This window comes from Sarcophilus harrisii, chromosome 5 (assembly GCF_902635505.1).
Source record: "Sarcophilus harrisii chromosome 5, mSarHar1.11, whole genome shotgun sequence".
In the NCBI taxonomy this organism is placed as follows: Eukaryota; Metazoa; Chordata; class Mammalia; order Dasyuromorphia; family Dasyuridae; genus Sarcophilus; species Sarcophilus harrisii.
Genome location: NC_045430.1, coordinates 188816400 through 188836574, shown reverse-complemented (window position 1 = coordinate 188836574; position 20175 = coordinate 188816400). Strand labels below are relative to the sequence as shown.

Sequence of the window (20175 nt, the reverse complement as noted above, 5' to 3'; positions counted from 1 at the left end):
GGCTGTGTTTTGAAGGAAACTGGAGATTTTAGCAAACAGAGTAAGGAGGAGGGCATCCAAACATGGAGAGATGCACAGAGATAGGAGATGGGATGTTACCTGTGGGGAAAGCAAGGGAGGCCATTTGACTGGAACAGAGCATGTGCAAGAAGGAGCAATAGAAGATAAGACTAGAAAGATAAGTGGGAACATAATGTAAAGATCTTTCATTTCCAGGCTGAGGATTTTGTATTTTTATCCTAGAGACAATAGGGAGCTACTAAAAATTTTTAAAGAAGGGATTGACATGTTAGGTCTGTCTTTTAGGAGCAGTTATTTGGCAGTTGTGTAGAGGATGGATTGATAAGAAGAAGGCCTGGAGTTAGGAATATAATTCAATTTTAAAAGCATTGGTTAAATGCTTGATATGTAGTCAATAAGCTACATAAAATAAGCTATCAAAAAAAATCTAAAATCAACCAAGTAAAAAATATAGTCAACAAACATTTATAGCCCACTATGTGTCAGGGCACTATGGGGGCTTGGAGCTGGGTGGTGCAGTGGATAGAGCACCAGTCCTGGGGTCAAGAGGAACTGAGTTCAAATCCTCCCTCAGATACTTACTAGCTGTGTCACCCTGGGCAAGTCACTTAACCTTGTTTGCCTCAGTTTCCATTAGCTGGAGAAGGAAATGGCAAACCGCTGCAATATCTTTTCCAACAGAATTCCAAATGGGGTCATGAAAATGACTTTTATTAAGAACATGTCATGTGCCAAATGCAGTGTCCTTGCCCTCAAGTACTTACAGTCCAATGAGGGAAGACAGAATACAAAAACAAGCTGAAAAGCTATGCTAGGTGCTGGGAACAGGGAGACAAAAACGAACAGCTCCTGCCCTCAAGAAGCTTCCATTCTTTGGGGGCAAAACAACCTGTATCACTTAAGTAAATGCAAAATATGTACTAAGGAGATGTGGGAGTGGGAAGAACCAGCAACTGAGTGGAGCCAGGAGAATCTCAGGTAGGAGACAGCTCTTAGTTGATGAAATATAGGTGAGGAGGGAAGACATTCCAGACACAGAAGATGAAATACTGTGTATGAGGAACAGTGAATCAGCCAGTTTGGCCGGAACATGGCGTGCGGGAGGAGATATATCATGACACAAGCCTGGGATGGTAGATGGAGGCTACAGCCCCTGCATGGAGGGCTGTAAATGCCATACAAGCTATAATAGTTGTAGTGAGAGGGGAAGAGGACTTGGGGAGAGCCTTTGTGAGTGGAGGGAAGGGGACAGATGGAAGGGACTCTGAAGCAGCGAGATGACATTAGTAGAGAGATCTCTAAGTATGGAGTCAGGTCTGGACCTGGAGTTAAGGAGACCTAAGCTGAAATCTGGACTTGGGTACTTACTACATCTGTGAACCTGGGTGAGTCATGGAACAGCTGTCTGTCTCAATTTCCTCAACTATAAAATGGGGATTATAATAGAACTTACCTGCCAGAGTTGTTTAAAATGAGATATTTGTAAAATTCTTCATGCAGAGCCTTGGCACATAATAAGAGCTTAATAAATGCTTCTTCCCTTACCCTCCCTAAGCCAGAGCACTTAACTTTTCTCAGTCTCAGTTTCCTCATTTGTAAATGAGGATAATAGCACCTACTTCATAGGGCTGTTATAAGAATAAAAATGAGATGATATGTATAAAATATCTTTACAAATTGCAAAACACCATATAGATGTTTATTATTATTATTATATTGAGGTAGGATTACAAGGCTTGGGAAATGAGTTGGGAATGGTAATTAAGAGGGTAAAGGCAAACCTAACTCCAAGACTGGAGTAATGGAAGTCATTTTTTCATACAATGAAGATACAATAAAACATCTAAAATCTGTCCTGGAGTGGAATTCAAATCAGCAGTTGGTTGTTTGCTAAACTTCATTCTCAAAGAGGACCAAGATGACATTATTATTATTATTATATTACAGTTGAGTCAGTGTGTCTGACTGTGGCTGATCAGACCAAGAAGAGCTCAAATGTTCTGCCACAGGTCGGACACTAATGGTCCTTGTGAACATTTGGGGTGGATTGTCCAATTTTGCCCATCTCACGATTCTTCTGCGCCAATCCAATTCTGCTTGGCTCATAGAACACAGCATCTTCTCTAATGAGGGCACACCACGCTGGGCGTTTCTGTGCCAGTGTCTCCTATCATACAATCAATTCTAAAGTTCTTGAGAGTGTCCGTGTATTGCTTTTTCTGACCACCTTGTGAGCACTTGCTCTGTATGAGTTCTCTATAAAATGGTATTTTTGGCGAGCGTTCTTTTGGCCTTTGAATAATACGGCCAGCCCAAAGGAATTGTGCTCTCTGTAGTAAAGTTTAAATGCTTGGCAATTTAATCTAGAAAGGACCTCAGGGTCTGGTACCTCATCCTGCCAGGTGATCTTCAGAGTCCTCCTAAGACAATTCAAATGGAAGCGATTCGGTTTCCTGGCATGGCCCTAGTACACTGTACAGGTTTCACAGACATACAATAAGGTGGTCAGAGCAACAAATATATCAACCTTCAGTTTGGTGGTCAGTCTAATACCTCTCCTTTTCTACACTTTCCTTCAGAGCCTCCCAAACACTGAATCAGCTCTGGCAATGTGTGTGTCAATCTCATTATCAATGTGGACATCCCTGGAAAGTAGACTGCCAAGGTAAGCGAACTTATCCACAGCATTCAAAACATCTCCACTTACTGTCATTGATGGTTCCACAAATCAAATCCAATAAACATGTATTAAATGCTTTTTAAAAAACTAGACAAACACTGATTGTTTTTGTCTGTATCCAAGAAGCTCACATTGATTTGGAGGAAGATAAGAGAAGGTTGTATGTGTGTGTATAAAATGTACAAGATAAATAAATCCAAGTTAAATACAGAAGAGAGAAAGTACCATCAGCTAAGATGATCCAGAAAGTCTTTGTGGAGGAGGTAGCTGAGCCCTGAGAGAGGATGAAAGATTTTGAGAGGCAGTCAAGGAGGTAATGAATTCTGGACATGGAAAACATACCATATAAATGCACAGGGATTGGAGAAGGAGTGTTGAGTTTCAGGGACAGTTAATCATCCAGTTTAAATGTAACATAGAACTTATGAAGGGGAAATAGTGTGAAATGAGAGTGGGAAAGCAGAACAGGATTGTGGAGGGCTTTAAGGTAAAGCTGAGGAATTTGTATTTTATCATAGGATACCAGTGACAAGGGTTTACTCTAGCCTCTTCGCAATGGCGCCTTACAGCCACTTTTTGAAAGCTGGCAAATGCTCCAGATCTGGGCTTGATTTATTGCCTAATGATTTTCTAGGCTTAAAAAAGTGGTGGAGAAAATGTTAAAAATGCAGATTAAACTTAAAAATGTGATGTGAGCCCATATTACCCCCAGAAGGCTGGTTGTTAAATATTTACCAGCACATCTTTGCTCCTCATAAATTTTAAATGGGGGATGATGCAACCCAAACTCAAACTTTTGTCAGCTGGATGGAATGATGGTATCAACTCACACAGAAACAGAGGCCACTGCACTGTACATAAAGATCCCTACAGGAGGGTACTGACACAGAAAACCAAATGTTAACATTTTCTATACTCTGTTATATTTTATTTATTTTGTTAACTATTTCCCAATTGCACTTTGATATGATTTGGGATGCACTTGGGAGTCTATTAACATTATCTATGTTTTATAAAATATATAAAACATAAATATTTCCCAATTACATTTTAATCTTGTTTGGGCTAAACTCGGGGAGTGTTATGGGTTTTACCACATGCTGCCATTGGACTATCTTTAATAGCTCTGCTATAGAGTGTGGTGTAAAGAGGGGAGAGACTGGAAATAGAGAAATCTATTAGGTCATAGAGTAATCTAGGTGAGAGCTGAGAAAGACCTGAACTTGGCTAACAGCCGCATGAGTAGAAGGAAGGGAACGCCTTCAAATGATGCTGTAGAGTCCAAATTGAGAAGATTTGACAACCAATTTGATATGTGATATAACGAAGAGTGAAAAGCAAAGGATGAATCTAGATTATACCTGGAAGAATGAAGGGATTCTCAAAAAAAGATAGAAAAAAGTATGGAGAATATTAAGAAACGTTTATGAGCTCCATGCCAGCTGTCATTTTCTACTTTAACCTACATAAATCCCATGAAATTTCATAAAAAGTGGAAAGGAAGGAAGGATTTGGGGGAAATACTGTACAATTTGATAGTGGGGGTAGGGGGGGAGAGAATAGGAATTTATTAAGTTCCCACTACATGCCAGGCTATGCTAAATATGCTAAATGCTTTATAGATATGATCTCATTCAATCAATAGATTCATTATGTCATGATATGGGTACTATTCCTCTCACTGCAGATCACAGGTCTTTAGGTAAAAAGTAAGTTCCCCAGTGTCTGTCAGAGTGCCAGTAATACAACAGGTATACTACATATGCTTGTTGATTGATTCATCAATGCCTTTTCCTCTGATGTGATTCTGGTCGTGTTTTTTCTACAACCATAAATCTATTCAATGTACTATTGTCTCTCTTCCAGTTCTTTTAATATTTAATGGACACTAGTGGGACACCCAGGCCATCAGTCTATTTTTATCTCTGGATCTTGCTACATCCACTTTCTTATCTGGTCACGTAAGTCATGAATAGCATCTTTTATTCCATTTCTCATCTCTAAGTTCTTTTGGGCAATACACTGTAGCCTATTTACACCCATTGTGAGTCTTTGTTTGCCCTTTAGGTCACCTTCAATTTTGGTTCATCAGAGATCATGCTGTGACCGTGATTTGTAGCTGTCTAGCATTGCCAGGAGAATATGAATGTAGCCCAGGGTTATTTAGACCTAGAATCCCAGAGATTTGGGCTATTCAGGCTGTACCTTTAATGGGATCACAAATACTCTGGAAGACTTTCCTAGGAACATAGAGAATCCTTGGGCTGAGATTGTTAATGGACAGTCTGAAAAGCTTTTCAGGAGAGTTCCTTTATCTTGCATTTTAGGTTAATAGGGGAGGCAGAGAGGTGAGGGCGAGGTACAAGCCCTCGAATGACTGGACCAGGGAGTGAAAGGAAAGGACAAACACAGGGAATGAACGGGGTAGAGCTGGGACCAAATGGCAACCATGACAACTGGTGAGACTCAAGTCTACTCAGCCACTCTTCTTTCTTCGGATTTTCCTGAACACAAAGATGTTTCTGTCTGCGAGTCCCATTGCAGCCTATATTTGGTTTAAATGTTAGTTTTTATTTATTACTTGGCACTAAATTACACATCTATTAATAATGACTTTTGTCTAAATCTGTATACATTTGTGGGTTGAAATAGAGAGGGGAAACTAACCCAATGTAGAAGAGATTTTCTTGGTTTATTTTTAGGATAGGGCTCATTTGATTAAGAGAGCGTTAAAATTTTTTTATAATTCTGAAAAAATTGCAGACAAGAGCTATCAGATAGTCTTTGAACCCCATAGGAGAATATTTATAAGGAAATGAGCCACTTGCAGACTGTACGACTGTGGTAAAACTTACTTTTTACCTAAAGACCTGTGATCTGCAGTGATAGGAACAGCACTCATATCATGACATAATGAATCTATTGATTGGCGGTGGGATTGATATGTGTACCCTTCAGACCATCACATATCAAAACTTCATAAATCTTCAAATTAGTGCTAAAAAACACACAAACAACTCAAAAGATAGGTTTTAGGAGCTTAGAATCACTGAAAACAAATTTCCCATTGGAAACCCTAGTCTCTCTCTTTTTTTTTTTTTGTATTCAATTATCATTCATCCAAATGCTTGCCCATGATGTATATGTACTGATGTGTTAACAATGAGTTATCTTCTATAGCTGCATTGCCTGCTTCATGATGACCAATAAAACAGATAAAAATCTTGTTCAGTAAATATTGAAATTCATTAAATGCTTTATTTAGAACGTGTACTAGGTTTACCAAATAGTCTATTCTAGTTATAGACTGTACAAACACAGACTATATGATCTTTATCTCTAAAATCTGCTTGGTCCCAGAGACACACATTTCACTTCTCTGACTCTAATATGGAATTTCAGAGTTTTAAAGGACATCAGAGATCAATGATCTATCTACTCAAAGCTCCTGTCCAATTCAGAGACCCCTCTTCCTCATGAAATCTCTGGTAAATGCTCATCCAGACTTTTCTTGGATATTTCTAGCAATGGAGTGATCCTAATTTCAAGAGTTATTTCTATCATTTCTGGGCAGTTCTATTAGTCTGTTTTCAAAATGCACAGTATAATAATAGGTAGATAACACTGGATTACTTTAGAGCAATTATCTTGGATTTATGGAGCATTGTAGCCAGAACCCAATTCTCGTGATTTTTTTCCTCTGGCTTTTGTATTTGGACATTGTTGGAAGGCTATCCAAAAGGAAAGTTTTTTTGTTTTGTTTTGTGTATACCAATATCAGTTTATTCAGACCGTGTCTAAGGCATGGAGGCAGGAAGACCTTGTCTATATAAAGTTCAATGAAACTTTTGCTCCCTGGATGCCAGACTCTCTTGAATGACTTTGATTCTAGTTTTGCCTAATATTTCATACACAGAATCCTTTTCATTCATTTTTTTTCCCTACTAAACTTCTAAAGGGTGAACTATTGCCTTACTTTGTGATAATCTGGTATCTGCTCTTACCACAGAACTAATTGCACAATCTTAAGTCAGTATTTCTCTTCCATTGATCTCTCTTCAGTATTTGATTATCCCTTTTTTTAAGTTTTAAAACATATTTTCTACTCCTTTAGCTTTCAAAACTCTTAATGGTTCCTTTTTCTTTTCTATCTCTTTAATATCTTCTTATTTGTATTAATTGGCTTTTCTTTATCCTCCCATTTCTTAAATGTGGATGTCCCCCATGCTCTGTCCTTGGCCCTCTTCTTTTTCTAAAGTAAGAGTTTTCAACCTGGGGATCTACAAACTCTCAATCTATTTGTGAATAAATTTCAAGTGGTTCATGATCTTTGATGGGAGAAAATTTACACTTTCATTTTCACTAATCTTTGGTTTCCTTTGTAATCCCTAGGTATTTCATTTTATGCATTTAAAAACCTGATTCTGAGAAGGGGTCTACAGGCTTTACTAGGCTGCCAACAAAATCCATGGCACAGAAAGGGATAAGAAAACTTTTATTCTAAACTTTTACCCTTGACAAATGTATCACTTCCCATGGCCTCCATTATTGGCAATGTTCATGACTTTCTAACTCATATTTCCAGCTCTAATCTCTTTTTCAAACTCCAGACTGACATGTCCAACTGCCTGCCAGAAATAGAACACTCATTCTCTTCCTCCTTCCCCATCCTGCTGACCCCACCTCAAATTCACTGTGTCTTAACTGAACTCATCATCTTTTCAGAAAAAATGCTCCAACAAAATACCCATTTTCTATTAAAGGCATGACCATCTACCCAGATACTCAGACATATTCCTAACCCAAGAATCATCTTTGACTTTCCCTAGTCCGTATCCTAAGAGAATCTCTGGGTTATAATGGACTTTTGAGGGTCTCTAGTCCAATTGCCAAAAATCTGTTCATGTCGATGATTTCTCTCGACAAGCCTTTCTTTCTCTGCCTATTGAGATCTATCTATCCTTCAATCCTTCATCCTTGATCTAGGGATAAAGTGACAACTGCATGAAACCTTCTTTTTACTCAAATATATGTCTCCCTTACTGGTTCTTCAGGGCTACCTGAAGTTTCATATCACTTTATACCTCTCTTTTGAATTCTACTTTGTATTATGATTATTTGCATATAATACACACATATGTGTATATATGAGCATTCTATTTTATTAATTTGTGAGTTGTCTGGCAGCAGTACTCTATATTATTCTTTTGGACCTTCTTATATACGATGCCCTATATAGATAGATTTTGTATATACTAAGCACTCAATAAATGTCAGATTATAAATGGACATGTTACATCAAGCAGGTCCCCCTCATTCTATGTACCCAGAATTGTGGGGGTGGTTAAATTAAGAGCATGAATTTACATCATAGTTGTTAAATGTAATCTTGTTGATTTTAGTTTAGTACTCCAGTCTGTCAGTATAATTTTAAATATTGAATCTGTCATCCTCTCTGATTTTTGTCATCTGCAGATTTGATATAAGCATGCTTTTTATGTCTTCATCCAAATGTGTTTGAAATCTTTGTAAAAAATATTGTTCCTCTGAAGTCCTCTTTGATGGATCGTTGGGGGCAGTGGTAATTGGGGGGCTGGAGTGGGGAGCAGTCTTTGGTTCAAAAATCCTGTGGCAATGAAGGCATACCCTAATAGTTCCTAAAATGAGGCAACAGTTTCTGAAGGCCAGTATCAAGGGGTTTAGAGCCTTACAGCCTGCCAAATTTGGTGATAAATGTCTTTTGGCCACACTAACTTACTCTGTGCTAAGGTAAGCATGAGTTGGGTAGCCTATATTGATGTAATTCTGGCCACAGAGATGAACTTGAATTTTTTTTAAGTAGCTGGTATTTATTTATTTGTAAAGTTGTATCTCACAGTAGTAGATGAGCTTTTTGAAGGCAAGGATGGATTTTTCTTTTGGCTTTACATTTTCAATTCTTCACACAGTGTCTGGCAATAGTAGGTGCTTAGTGAATGTCTACTGATTGACTAACTCAATCAATAAACATTTATTAAGCACTTACTATGTGTCAAGCATTGTACTAAGTGCTGAAGAAACAAAAAGAGACAAAAAATAGTCCCTCCCCTTAAAGATCTTTTAATCTAATGAGAAGTTTATATTCTTAATAATGAGTTACCTATAACTCCACATACTCTTTAGAGAGTTCCCCTTTTCCTTTCTTATCAGAATAATTTGGTTTTGTGTCCTCAGAATTCTATTCTTGAAAGTTTCCATCCCTCTTGGACAACCTTTTCTCTAAAATTTTTATACTGGGGGATCCTACTTATTTTGCTCTGTTGCTTTGACATTTCACTATAGACCTCCTTCCGGACAGAGATATTTAAATATATCTGTCCAACCAGCTGTGAATCTACCTGTCTATATAATAATTCCATAAAATTATTGGAATATAAGATGATATAAGGATCATCTTATAGGTATCATGAAAGACTATGTAAAATGACTTTAAAAAAATTAAGATAGCATCCTCTAATCTAACAAATTAGAGAAAAAGCTCTGTCACAAAAGGAAATGAGACTGGTCTGATATGACTCGTTTTTAATGGACCCATATTTGTTCATTTCATTTCTATCTAAATACTCACTAACCCAAACAATGTCTAGTTCTGTGCTCATTCCACAGCATCCCCTTGCTTCCAAGGCTGTAGCTGTCATTATACACTTTGGTCTTCCTTTCAGAAATGGGACTATAATCACACTCTGTGGCTTTCTGGTACCTCTCCTGTTCTCCATGGTTCTCAAAGACTGACAATGATGTGGAGATTACATCTGCCATTTTTCTTTCAGCACCAGAGTACTGAAAAAAGTTAATTTAAAATAGCTATTCTCTTACCATAAGGTTCCTCATGATGGAAAAGGACTTTGAAAAGTACAAGAGACCCTATTCTCACAAACCACAATTATCACATGGGGTTTTTTTTTGTTTGTTTGGAGTTTTATCCTCCAGGCCAATTTGCTCCTTTGAAGTCAGAGACTCTAAGAGAATCTGAAGGGTGTCAGTGCAAGTCAGAAAGAGCTGACAGCCTCATTTACCAGCTGAGTGACCCTGGACAGGTCACCTAATCCTGTTTTCCTCAGTTTCTTTATCTGTAAAATGAACTGGAGAAGGAAATGGCAAAACCACTCCAGCACCTTTGCCAAGAAAACCCCAAATGGGCTCATGAAGAGACTAGAACACTGAACATTGATGTTGGACTTGAACCTCAAAAAAAAAAAAAAAAAAAAAAAAACAGACCTCTGCCTTTCACTTTCTTCTTTCTCTCAAATATAACTTTACAAAAGGTTTTTGTTTTATTTATCATCCCCCCCCCCTTTTGAGACTTAGTTCACAGTAGGCTTTAAATCTTTATACCATTGGTCTTATGGCGATGCTGCCTTTTTGCATTTACCATTAGGGGAGTCCTTGTCCTTCAGTCTTTTACTTGTGGTTTTTCTTTTTATTTTTTTTTGGAGGAAAATGGGGGTAAGTGACTTGTGCAGGTAAGTATTAGATTTGAACTCAGATCCTTCTGACTCAGATCCCCTTGTTTGTGGCTTTTCCAAACCTGAGAGTTTGTTTTGTAATCACCCTGATTTCATCATCCTCTTCTCTGTTCTTCTTTATTGGGACCACTATCTAACACAGAGTCATAATTTACACTGGATTCACATTGTAGAGCAATGAGAGCCTTCAGGAAATCTAGTCCAACATCTTCATATTATAGATGAGGAAACTAAAAGTCAGGGAAGTCCCATAGGAAGTAAACATTAAAGTGGAATTTGAACTCATGTTCTCTCCTTCCAGATTCCTACTGTACCATAGTGAATCACTTGGAGTCTTTCAGTTCTCATTATCTACATCCTCCTTTTTCATTTTATAAAATATTACTGCAATTGTGTTATCACCCAGAAAAATAAAATTATTATAAATTATTAAATATTATTATAATTAGTTAAATAATTATTAAATATAAATTATTATAAATTATGCTCCCAATACTTAATTCACAGGATCATATTATCTAGGACTGATACAACATCTAATCCAGCTACCTGATGATAACTACAGATGAGGAAAGTGAGATGAGAGTGCTCCAAGTAACAGACAGTCAGAGTTGGAGTTGGACTCCCATTCTGTGACTCCAGAGTTGGTCTCCCATAGGAGACTATCCTAATTCATCACTAAAACAAATAAAAGGCTAGCCTTTTATCACAATTTCCTTATCTAAAATGAGGACATTAGACTACATGGCCTCTCAAATCCCTTTCAGCTGTTTTGATTTCGAGTCACACATCTCATCCCCACTTACAGCTGTTTTGGACCCATGGGCCAAAACCCCCCAAACAATTAGCCTAGTACAACAGAGAGTTATAGGGACAGTTTAATCTACATGTCAGAGCTCATCATATTCTCTTAGAATCTCTGACTTCAAAGGCACAAATTAGCCTGGAGGATATAACTCCAAACAAAAAACTCCATGTGATAATTGTAGCTTGTGAGTGTAGGTTTCTTTTACTTTTCAAAGTCCTTTCCCGTTAATTATCTCTTTTGATCTCCACCAGATCCCAGTGAAGTAGGCAGGGAAAGTGTTACCATTCCCATTTCATGGATGACAAAATTGAGGAGCAGAAAAGTTCAAGATCACACAGCTAGAAAATATTTGAGGTGAGATTTGAATTAGATCTTCCTCCCTCCAAGTCTGAGGCTTTACCTACTGTCCCACACGTTCCCTTTGTCTTGAAAGAACACATTTGTTTTTCTGACTGCCCCTTAATGGTAAGTATTTGATTTATTATGCTTCTAACACTCTACCCCACCTGAGCCCCCAAATAGCAAGTTCCCAGGGCACAATTAGCTGACCCCTGAAAATCTATGGAATGGGATTCCCACTTGACTCTGTATTGTATACAAATGGGAAAACAGACTTCTCCATGTTGACAAAATTATCTGACTCACCACCTATTTTTGTATGGCCCATGAGCTAAGAATAGTAACATTCTGAGTAGGGGCTAGATTTAGTCCATAGGCTGTAATTTGCAGTCTTCTGCAGTATACAATCTAGACTCTAAGCCATCTCTATGGTCCCTTTTGTGGCTACAAATCTATGAGTGTTGCTCGTGAAATGATTAATAGATGTTTTCTTCTTTTATCTTATTGGGTGTCATAGAGATACATATCACAATTAGATTTTAAATCATTCCTTTCTGGAAGAATGGAAGCCCCTTGAGGTCAGGGACTATTTTAGTTTTGCCTTTGCTTTTCCCAAACCAAACTAGTGGCTAGCATGTAATTCTTATTGACTAATTTTGAAAGAAAGTATATAATAAATAACAATGGATTCGATATCTATTGTTTGCATTGAGCTTTAGTTTGTAAAGTGCTTCAGGACACAGTATCTCATATATTAACAATGGTTGTAGTCCTTGATTCCCAAACAGGACCAAAGTGACTTCTCAGGGTCAAGATACAATGTGTCGGACTATGGCTGATCAGAGTGGTGTGAGCACAGGTAGGGCACAAAAACCCACATGAACATTTGGAGTGGAGATGGCTCGACATGTGCATCTCACATTTCCTTGGAGCTACTGCAGTTCTGCTTTGTTCCTAGAGCACAGCATCTTCTCTGATGGGGCCCTGCCGTGCGGAGGGGTCCTGTGGTCCCCCATGTCTCACAATTGATTCCAGAGTTCTTCAGGGAGATCTTGAAAGTGTTCTTGCCTAGCTTATTAACAATGCTCCTTTGAGGTTAGATAAGGACCGAGAGGGCTGAGGGAAAGACTCCAGGTCACACATAAATCTCAGAAGCAAGATTCGAATCCAGCTTTAACTTCTAGTTCAGCGTTCTTGTTGCTACCTTTTGAAAAATATGAAACCAAACGAAGTTGGACACTCTGTGCAGCAAGACTCGGGGATTTTGTTTTTGTTTTTAATCTTTAATTTTGGTTTGTTTTGGGGGAAAAAAGAAACTAAATTCTTGAACCCTTTTTGAAAAATCAATAAATAGTATTTCTTTTAAGCTGAGGAAAGACTGAACTTCCATAAGAATATTTGCTGAAGAAACACTGAAGGGCTATAATTTGCTTTGTTTTTTAAATTCCATTTTCTTTGCAAAATTTGCCATGGGTTCAAAAGCCACATGTTGAACCAAAGGTGCTGCCATTGTGATGACATAGTGCCTGTCAGGCATTGTAACCAATCAGCATTTACCATGTGGAGGTGGTAACAGCTGGTGTTGCTAAGCAACACTCCCCCCAACCCCCTCAGCAGTTGGGTACTTTTAGATGGATGCTCCGCTCTCACTGGTGGCCAGGCAGAACACAAAAGCTTTTGCCAGTGAAAAACCAAATTATAACCTAGGCCCGGGTCCATCACACACCCCCCCCCCCCCAACCCAGGAAGGAGGAAGTTTCCTTTTAAATGCAAATAGAAAAGGAAGATTTTAACTAGAGCTTAAACAGTCCATCATTATACTGATTTTAATTAGGAGATTGGGTGTCAGTGGAATACAACTTTGTCACAGGATAATGGTCTCTTGCTGGTAGATAAATGCAGGGACACTTCTAGAAAATGGGCGTCTGGTCAGGCAGAGACAATGTATTTTTGGACTCTGAAGTATTTATTACTCTGACCACACTTGGTTATAATGACTTTCATTTTTATTGGTCTGAAGGATTGAGAAATAAAACTAAATATTAAAAATAGACTGCTGAAGGCTGGCATAGCCTGGAGAAAGCTCCTGGCAGTAATGTTCTTGGAAAATGGTGCTCCACTTTGAGAACATTCAAGGCTTTAATCTGAAGAGCTTAACTATGAAAATTTAAAAGCCAAACCACATTGTGTGGATGCCTGTAATTCTGTGAATGTTCTCTTATCCAAAGGGCCAGAGCCACGCCAATCATGGAGAGCAAGTTTAAAATACATCCCAAGAATTGTGTTGGCAGAATTCAGTCATTCAAAAGCAAAATCTGTCTTCCCCAAGCCAGGTAATGATGACCATCTCCACTCCAGTCCAACCCAATTCAATTCAAAAAGCATTTATTAATTTTTCAGGACATTCAAAGAGCTATTCTGGGTGGATAGAAAAACAACACCCTCTCCCCCAACAGCTCCTAGGAGTTTACATGGGATAGGGGAGGATATACATCTGTATCTTCTTCTTTTTGAGATTCATTTTCACTGGCTAAACCTTTGTAACAGGAAACATTTGGATGGGAAGTAAATAAGTAGGAGAAATGGAGGAACTTCAATGTTACCAAATGGATTTCAACCTTGAAACATGTGTGTATGTATGTGGGTGTGGGTGAATGCATATATAGGGGTAGCTAGATGATGCAGTAGAGTGCTGGCTCTGAAGTCAGGAGGACCTGAGTTCAAATCTGATCTCATCACTTAGCACTTCCTAGCTGTGTGACCATGGGCAAGTCACTTAAACCCAATTGTCTCAACAAAATAATAATAATAATATTAATAATAATAATAAATGCATATACACATATCTTTGAAAAAGAATATACATATCATAGATGAAAATAAGAATATGTACATATATTCTTGTATATATGTATATATGGTATTCTAAAAGCCTTACTGTAGTTTTAAGCTATTCAAATTATATATATGGGGTATATATACACATGTATATGGGATGTCTATAGAGATATCCATCCATCAATGGTCTCCTACTTGTTCTTCATACTTCCATATACACATGTATGCATGGTTGTTTCAGTCTTGGCTAACTCTTTGCAACCCTATTTGGGTTTTCTTGCTGGAGTGCTTTACCATTTCCTTCTCCAGCTCATTTTACAGGTAAGGAGACTGAGACAAATGGGGTAAGTGACTTGCCCAGGGTCTCACAGCTAGTGAGTGGCTGAGACCATATTTGAACTCAGACCTCCTGACCCCAGGCTTGGAACTCTAGCCATTGTGCCATCTAGCACATATATATGTGTGTGTGTGTATTTATGAGCACACATACATATACATGCATGCACACATACCCATGTGCAGGTAGATGAATCGGGACCTGTGATTTCACTGGTATAGGGAATTCCTATTGAAGAAATTCCCTTTACCAATGCACATTGGCAACAGTTTTGAAGCATGTAGTTTCTGAGTCATCCAGATCATTCAGAAATTGGTCAAGTACTTTGTCCAGGGTCACAAAAAATCTTAAAGAAGAAACTTGAACTCAGGTCTTCCTGACTGGGAAGCTAAGTTTACTTTCCATTATATAATACTGTCTCTTACAAGAGTATACTCGAATATATCTACACACAGAGACCCCCACATAGACACACACACACACACACACACACACAGATAGACAGCTAAGGTGGAGCAGTGGACAGAGATCTAGACTTGGAATCAGGAAGACCTGCATTTGAATCCCACATAAGATACTTGCTAACTTTGTGACCCTGAGCAAGTCTCTTAAATTGCCTGCCTCGGTTTCCTCACCTGTAAAATAGGGATGATAATAGTTCCATCACAAGGTTGTTGCAAAGATAAAATCAGTTATTTTTAAAGCACTTTACAAATCTTATAACACTATATAAAGTGTTTAATAGAACACTATACAGTGCCTATATAGAGGATGTCCCAAAATTAATAAAAATTAATAATTTTAGTGAACTTTTTTTTTCAGAATCATGTTAATAAATATTTAATAACTGGCTCTCTAAAAGCAGCAACAAAAATATAATCTACCTTTAAATTTAATTTGCATTATTAACATTTTCTTCATAATTTTTTAAAGTCTAGAAATCAACTAAACAATAAATCAATCCTTGATTTTTAATATTTACTATTTCCTATGGATAAAGACTTTTGCTGAAAATATAACAGTTGAATTTCAATTTTAGTGAACTTTTAAGCTGCACTAAAATTTTTGGTTCACTCTCTCTCTCTCTCTCTCTCTCTCTCTCTGTCTCTCTGTCTTTCCCTGCTTAACCTCCTTCATGTCCTCTCCTTTGTCTCTGTCCCTCTCTATATCTGACTCTCTCATCTCTATCTGTGTGCTTGTCTCCCCTCTGAGAAATATATATGTGCACATACACACATGCATGCATGTTTGTATGTTCATATGTGTGCACACACATGTCACATATGACACTAGACTGCTGTAAGTCAATTAATGGGCCTACAAGTCTTTGCAGAACTCCTGCTGAATGCAGCTTCTGATTGCACAGATCCCTTAGCTTAAGATACTAGAATACTTGAGAGAATCATCAGCAGATACAGCAAGTATTGTCAAGAACAAAGCCATCTCCTACCTTGTAACACAGATTTGCTTCTGTCACATCCCTCTGTGAATTGTGTATGTGTGTATGTGTGTGAGAGAATATTCCCATGCCCAGTCACTGGCCACATGTTTGGAGACCATAGAGCTGGACATATCAAAGCGATTTGCCACTTGATGCAGTGATGAAAGATGGACACAATTTTCCATGAAGTTTTGGGCAGCAGATGTCTGTCCTCATGGCAGCAGCTGCTGCTACATTTTCTGTGTCTTACCTCATCCAGCCTTTTTGGACTAAAAGCAGGAGTCAGCACACTTCTGACCTCTTCCCATCTCTTGTTCCTCAAAAACAGGATGCTGTCAGCAACTGGCTTGGTCTCCATCCCTGACATCTGGTCAAAAGGGACAAACAAAAGGGTTCCGAGTAAAGCCAAAGCAGTCTATCTTTGCTGTGAGATAAGTTTATTATAAATGTCAGGGCTACAGCCCATCAATGATCCACAAATTAGTAGACTCTGCTTGGACAGAGACAGAGAAATGATCTAAGGGCTTGCTATAAATGAGACTCAAGATACATGAGTGAGGGCTAATGGGGTGATCACTGCTGGCTCTGATTCCAACCCTGTTGAAGTGTGCCCTTGATCATAGAAAATAAATCCTTTGTGGAGTGCTTTACTCCATTTAGAAAAGATTGATTGAGAGAACCTTCTTCGAAGCTAGAGACCAGCAGGTCAAATATATCCTTAACTTGGCTTTTAACTCCTTTGGTCTGGACAATAGACTGCCCGTTCCTTGAATTTCCCTGCTCAGGACAAGAGTGGACTAACAAGTGTGTCTGGATCCAACAAGAAGTCGACACAGATTGGGGATCAATGTTAGGAAGTAAAGTAGGTCCAGTAAGTTTCGACTATTGACAAGCTATTCAGCTCCCATTCAACCCAGATTAGTCTGTTATTTCTGAAAGCAACATTAGCCACTGGTGATGAGGTTCTCCGCAGGGCAGGGAGTTGTGGGTATCCCCTTCTGATCAGCATAGGTCCTTCATAAATGAATTTATGAACCCAAAAAGTTAAACTAGCAAAAGAAGTTTATTATTAGAACTGAGAAGTCAGCTTTTGCAGGCTGACTTCTTTAGTGGCATGGTCCTGACAGAGAAGCAAAGATCTAGCAAAGAAATCCTAACAGAGAGGTAAAGAGGGTCCTGTTAGGGAAATAAGTGAGAGAGCTAAAGAGGGAGTAATGCTGAAAGAGAATTTCTTTTAGCAGGCAGAGGGTTGCAGCTATGCTAAGGAGAGAGAGGAAGGTTCCTTGGCATGTTAGGTCCTCTGCAAGGAGATGGGTTGAAGGAAGCTTGTTATATGAACAGCTTTTGGTGGGGGCTGGGAGCAGTTTGAGCTGGAATCAGAATAATCTTGGAATTGAATGAGTGTCCCTGGACTAATCTCCAACTCAATAGAGTTGGATAGAAATCTCAATCTCCATCTCTGGCTAAGTGAGAGTGATCCTGGACTCAACTTGTCCCACCCAGATAATAGAATGAAAAAACTTTATCTTGATTCCCTGGGACAGGTCTCTCAAGGGAGAGCTTCTCTAAGGGAGTTTCCCAAGCATTCCCCTCAAAGTCCAAGAGAGAATGAGAGAGAGTTTCAGGGCTCCCCTCCTCACTGGTACTAGGGAAAAGAGTTTGAGTTGATAAGACTCAGATCTGCTTATCCTCTTGCCCTGGGATATTGGGTAAGTAGGGTTGTTGGGAACTTCTGTCCAGTGGTTTATCTTCAGATAAGCAATAATGTTAGCTTTTCCTTTTAACTATTAAATTCTTCTGCCTATATATAATATATATATTATATAAATCCAAGACTAAATATTTGGTGTAACTATATTTTATGGATTATTAGGTGGACAGTTGGATGGAGTGAAAAAAGCCCTCAATGAGGAGTCCTATTTTAATTCTGGCTTCAATTTTGTGTGACTTTGGGCAAGCCATCTCATCTTTAATTCAATTCCTTGAACTTTAACTATCTACATTAGGACCTACAAGGCAGTGTCACTAAAATCTAGGAATATAATGACAAAACGAAAAACAGTTCTTGCCTTAAGGAGCTTAAATTCTAAACAAGGTGAGCATGGACAGAACATTAAAGGGTAGGAGACTCAGTTTTTTAGTGTATGGATCCCTTTGTCAGACTAGTAAAGTCTGTGGACACTTTTTCAGAATCATGTTTTAAATAACTGAAGAAATTAAATTTACTTAATAAGTTAAATATATTGGATTGTAAGCTCCTCGAGGGCAGGGACTGTCATTTTTGTATTCCTAATTCTTAGCACAGTGCCTGATTCTTAAAAAAATTTTTACTGGTTAATTGGTTGAAATTTCAGTTGGCGCTTAGTGAAAATAAAGATGTAATATTTTTCCTCATCCAAATTTATACACACATTGAAATCTATTCACAGAATACCTGGACTAGGGGATGAGGAAAGACTTCCCACAGAAGGTAAAGCAAGAATTGAACTTTGAAGAAGAGATGGAAAAATGGAAAAACATATAGACTGTACTATAGTAACGTGAAATGTTTTGAGAAGGTAGGCAAGACCAAACTGTGAAGAACTTTAAACTTCAAGCTAAAGAGATTGCATTTTATCTGGGAGTCAAGAGAGAACTGTGACTATTAGGTGCCACAGTGGGTAGAGCAACAGCTCTGGGATCAGTAGGATCTGAGTTCAGACACTTATTGGCTATGTGATCATGGGCAAGTTCCTTAACCCCTATTACCAACAAAAAACAAACAAGGAAAAGAAAAAGGAAATTTCTGGAGCTTCATGAGTACATTGACATGGCAAACATGCATTAGGAAAATTATTTGATTCCTTTTGCAGCAAATGAATTGAAGAGGAGGAAGACTCTAAGTAAAAAGACCAATGAGGAATCTGTCAAAATAGTTTATGAAAGGTAGGGTGATGGCTACACAAGTAGAGAGAAGGGATAGATGAGAAAAAAAATGGGAAGTAGAATTTGCAACTTTAAGGGTTGAGGAGGCTTGAGGATGACCTCATACCTTTGATCTTATTTGTAAAGATAGTGGTGCCCTCAGAGTTTCAAGGAAGATGAAGTTTTGGGGTCTATAATGGGGAAAAGAAAATATTATCTACCTCACAGGGGTACTATGAGAAAAACTAGCATTTATAGAGATTGCACTTTAAAGTTTAGTGAAATGTTTTTATATAGATAGCATTTCTATAGATAGATATATAGCATTTATATAGATAGCACTTTAAAGTTTAGTGAGATGCTTTACAAATATTGTCTCATTTTATCCCAATGACAATCCTAAGAGGTAAAAACTATGATCCTATTTTACAGATGAGGAAGCTGAAGCAGACAGGTTATCCAAGGTTACAAACTAGTGTCTAAGTGAGAATTTGAGCTTCAGTCCCCTTGAGTTCAGCTCCAGCACTGTAATGTAATGAGATAGATGTATGTGTATATATATATATATATATATATATATATATATATAATATTATATTGTAATATATAAATATTTCTAAAACTTTGTAAATTTGTGCTGCATTTGTTTTATCCAAAAAATAGAAGTTTTCCTTTAAATTTGGGTTCTTTTTAAAAAAAGATTTCCTTAACTCTAAAGGTAATTTTATTTCTCCTTTTTATCTTTCATCTTTCCTCATTGTCCCCACTCTGCCACCAAGGAAGCAAACATTTGTTAAATTTAGTCAATTGTACTAGATGATGTGTAAGGTCCCTTCCAGCTCTGAATCTATCATCTCTGTGATCCCTGTATAGATAGTAGTTATTCTAGGGCCCATTTTATCTATATAACTTTTAATTTGTGTCAGGATTTCCCTTTGAATACCATTTTAGGAATCAGAAGTCTTAGGTTCTAGCTCCAACTTGGCTTCCAGATGCCTATTAGATCTCAAACCAACCTCTTCTTACTGGGCCTTTACTTTCGTTATTAAATTAAGGGACTCTTCTAATACACTTCAGTCTTCTAATCTCTTCAATCTCTAACATTCTTTCTATGAGACTAATGTATATGATTATTGATACTGTTGACATGTTGTTCTTCAGTTTCTGTCTCGTTCTCCTTTATATACATTTATTCATAATTTTGCATGAATCACCCACCTTTTCCATGGACTACTGGAAAAAAAAAAGATGAATCAATACTCTTTAGGGAGCTTGAGGGATGGGCTATGAAGTAATAGAAGG

At 38.0% G+C, this 20175-nt stretch overlaps 1 protein-coding gene across 3 annotated transcripts in view; it reads right to left on the bottom strand.

The window, feature by feature from the left end:
- TBXAS1 (thromboxane A synthase 1) overlaps positions 1-20175 on the bottom strand; it is a 217721-nt gene that overhangs the window by 109565 nt on the left and 87981 nt on the right. For all 3 annotated transcript variants that reach the window (XM_012551074.3, XM_012551075.3, XM_012551076.3), the window contains one exon: positions 16220-16336. In XM_012551074.3, coding sequence (XP_012406528.1) covers positions 16220-16336 — 117 coding nt within the window. The remainder of the gene's footprint in view (positions 1-16219; positions 16337-20175) is intronic.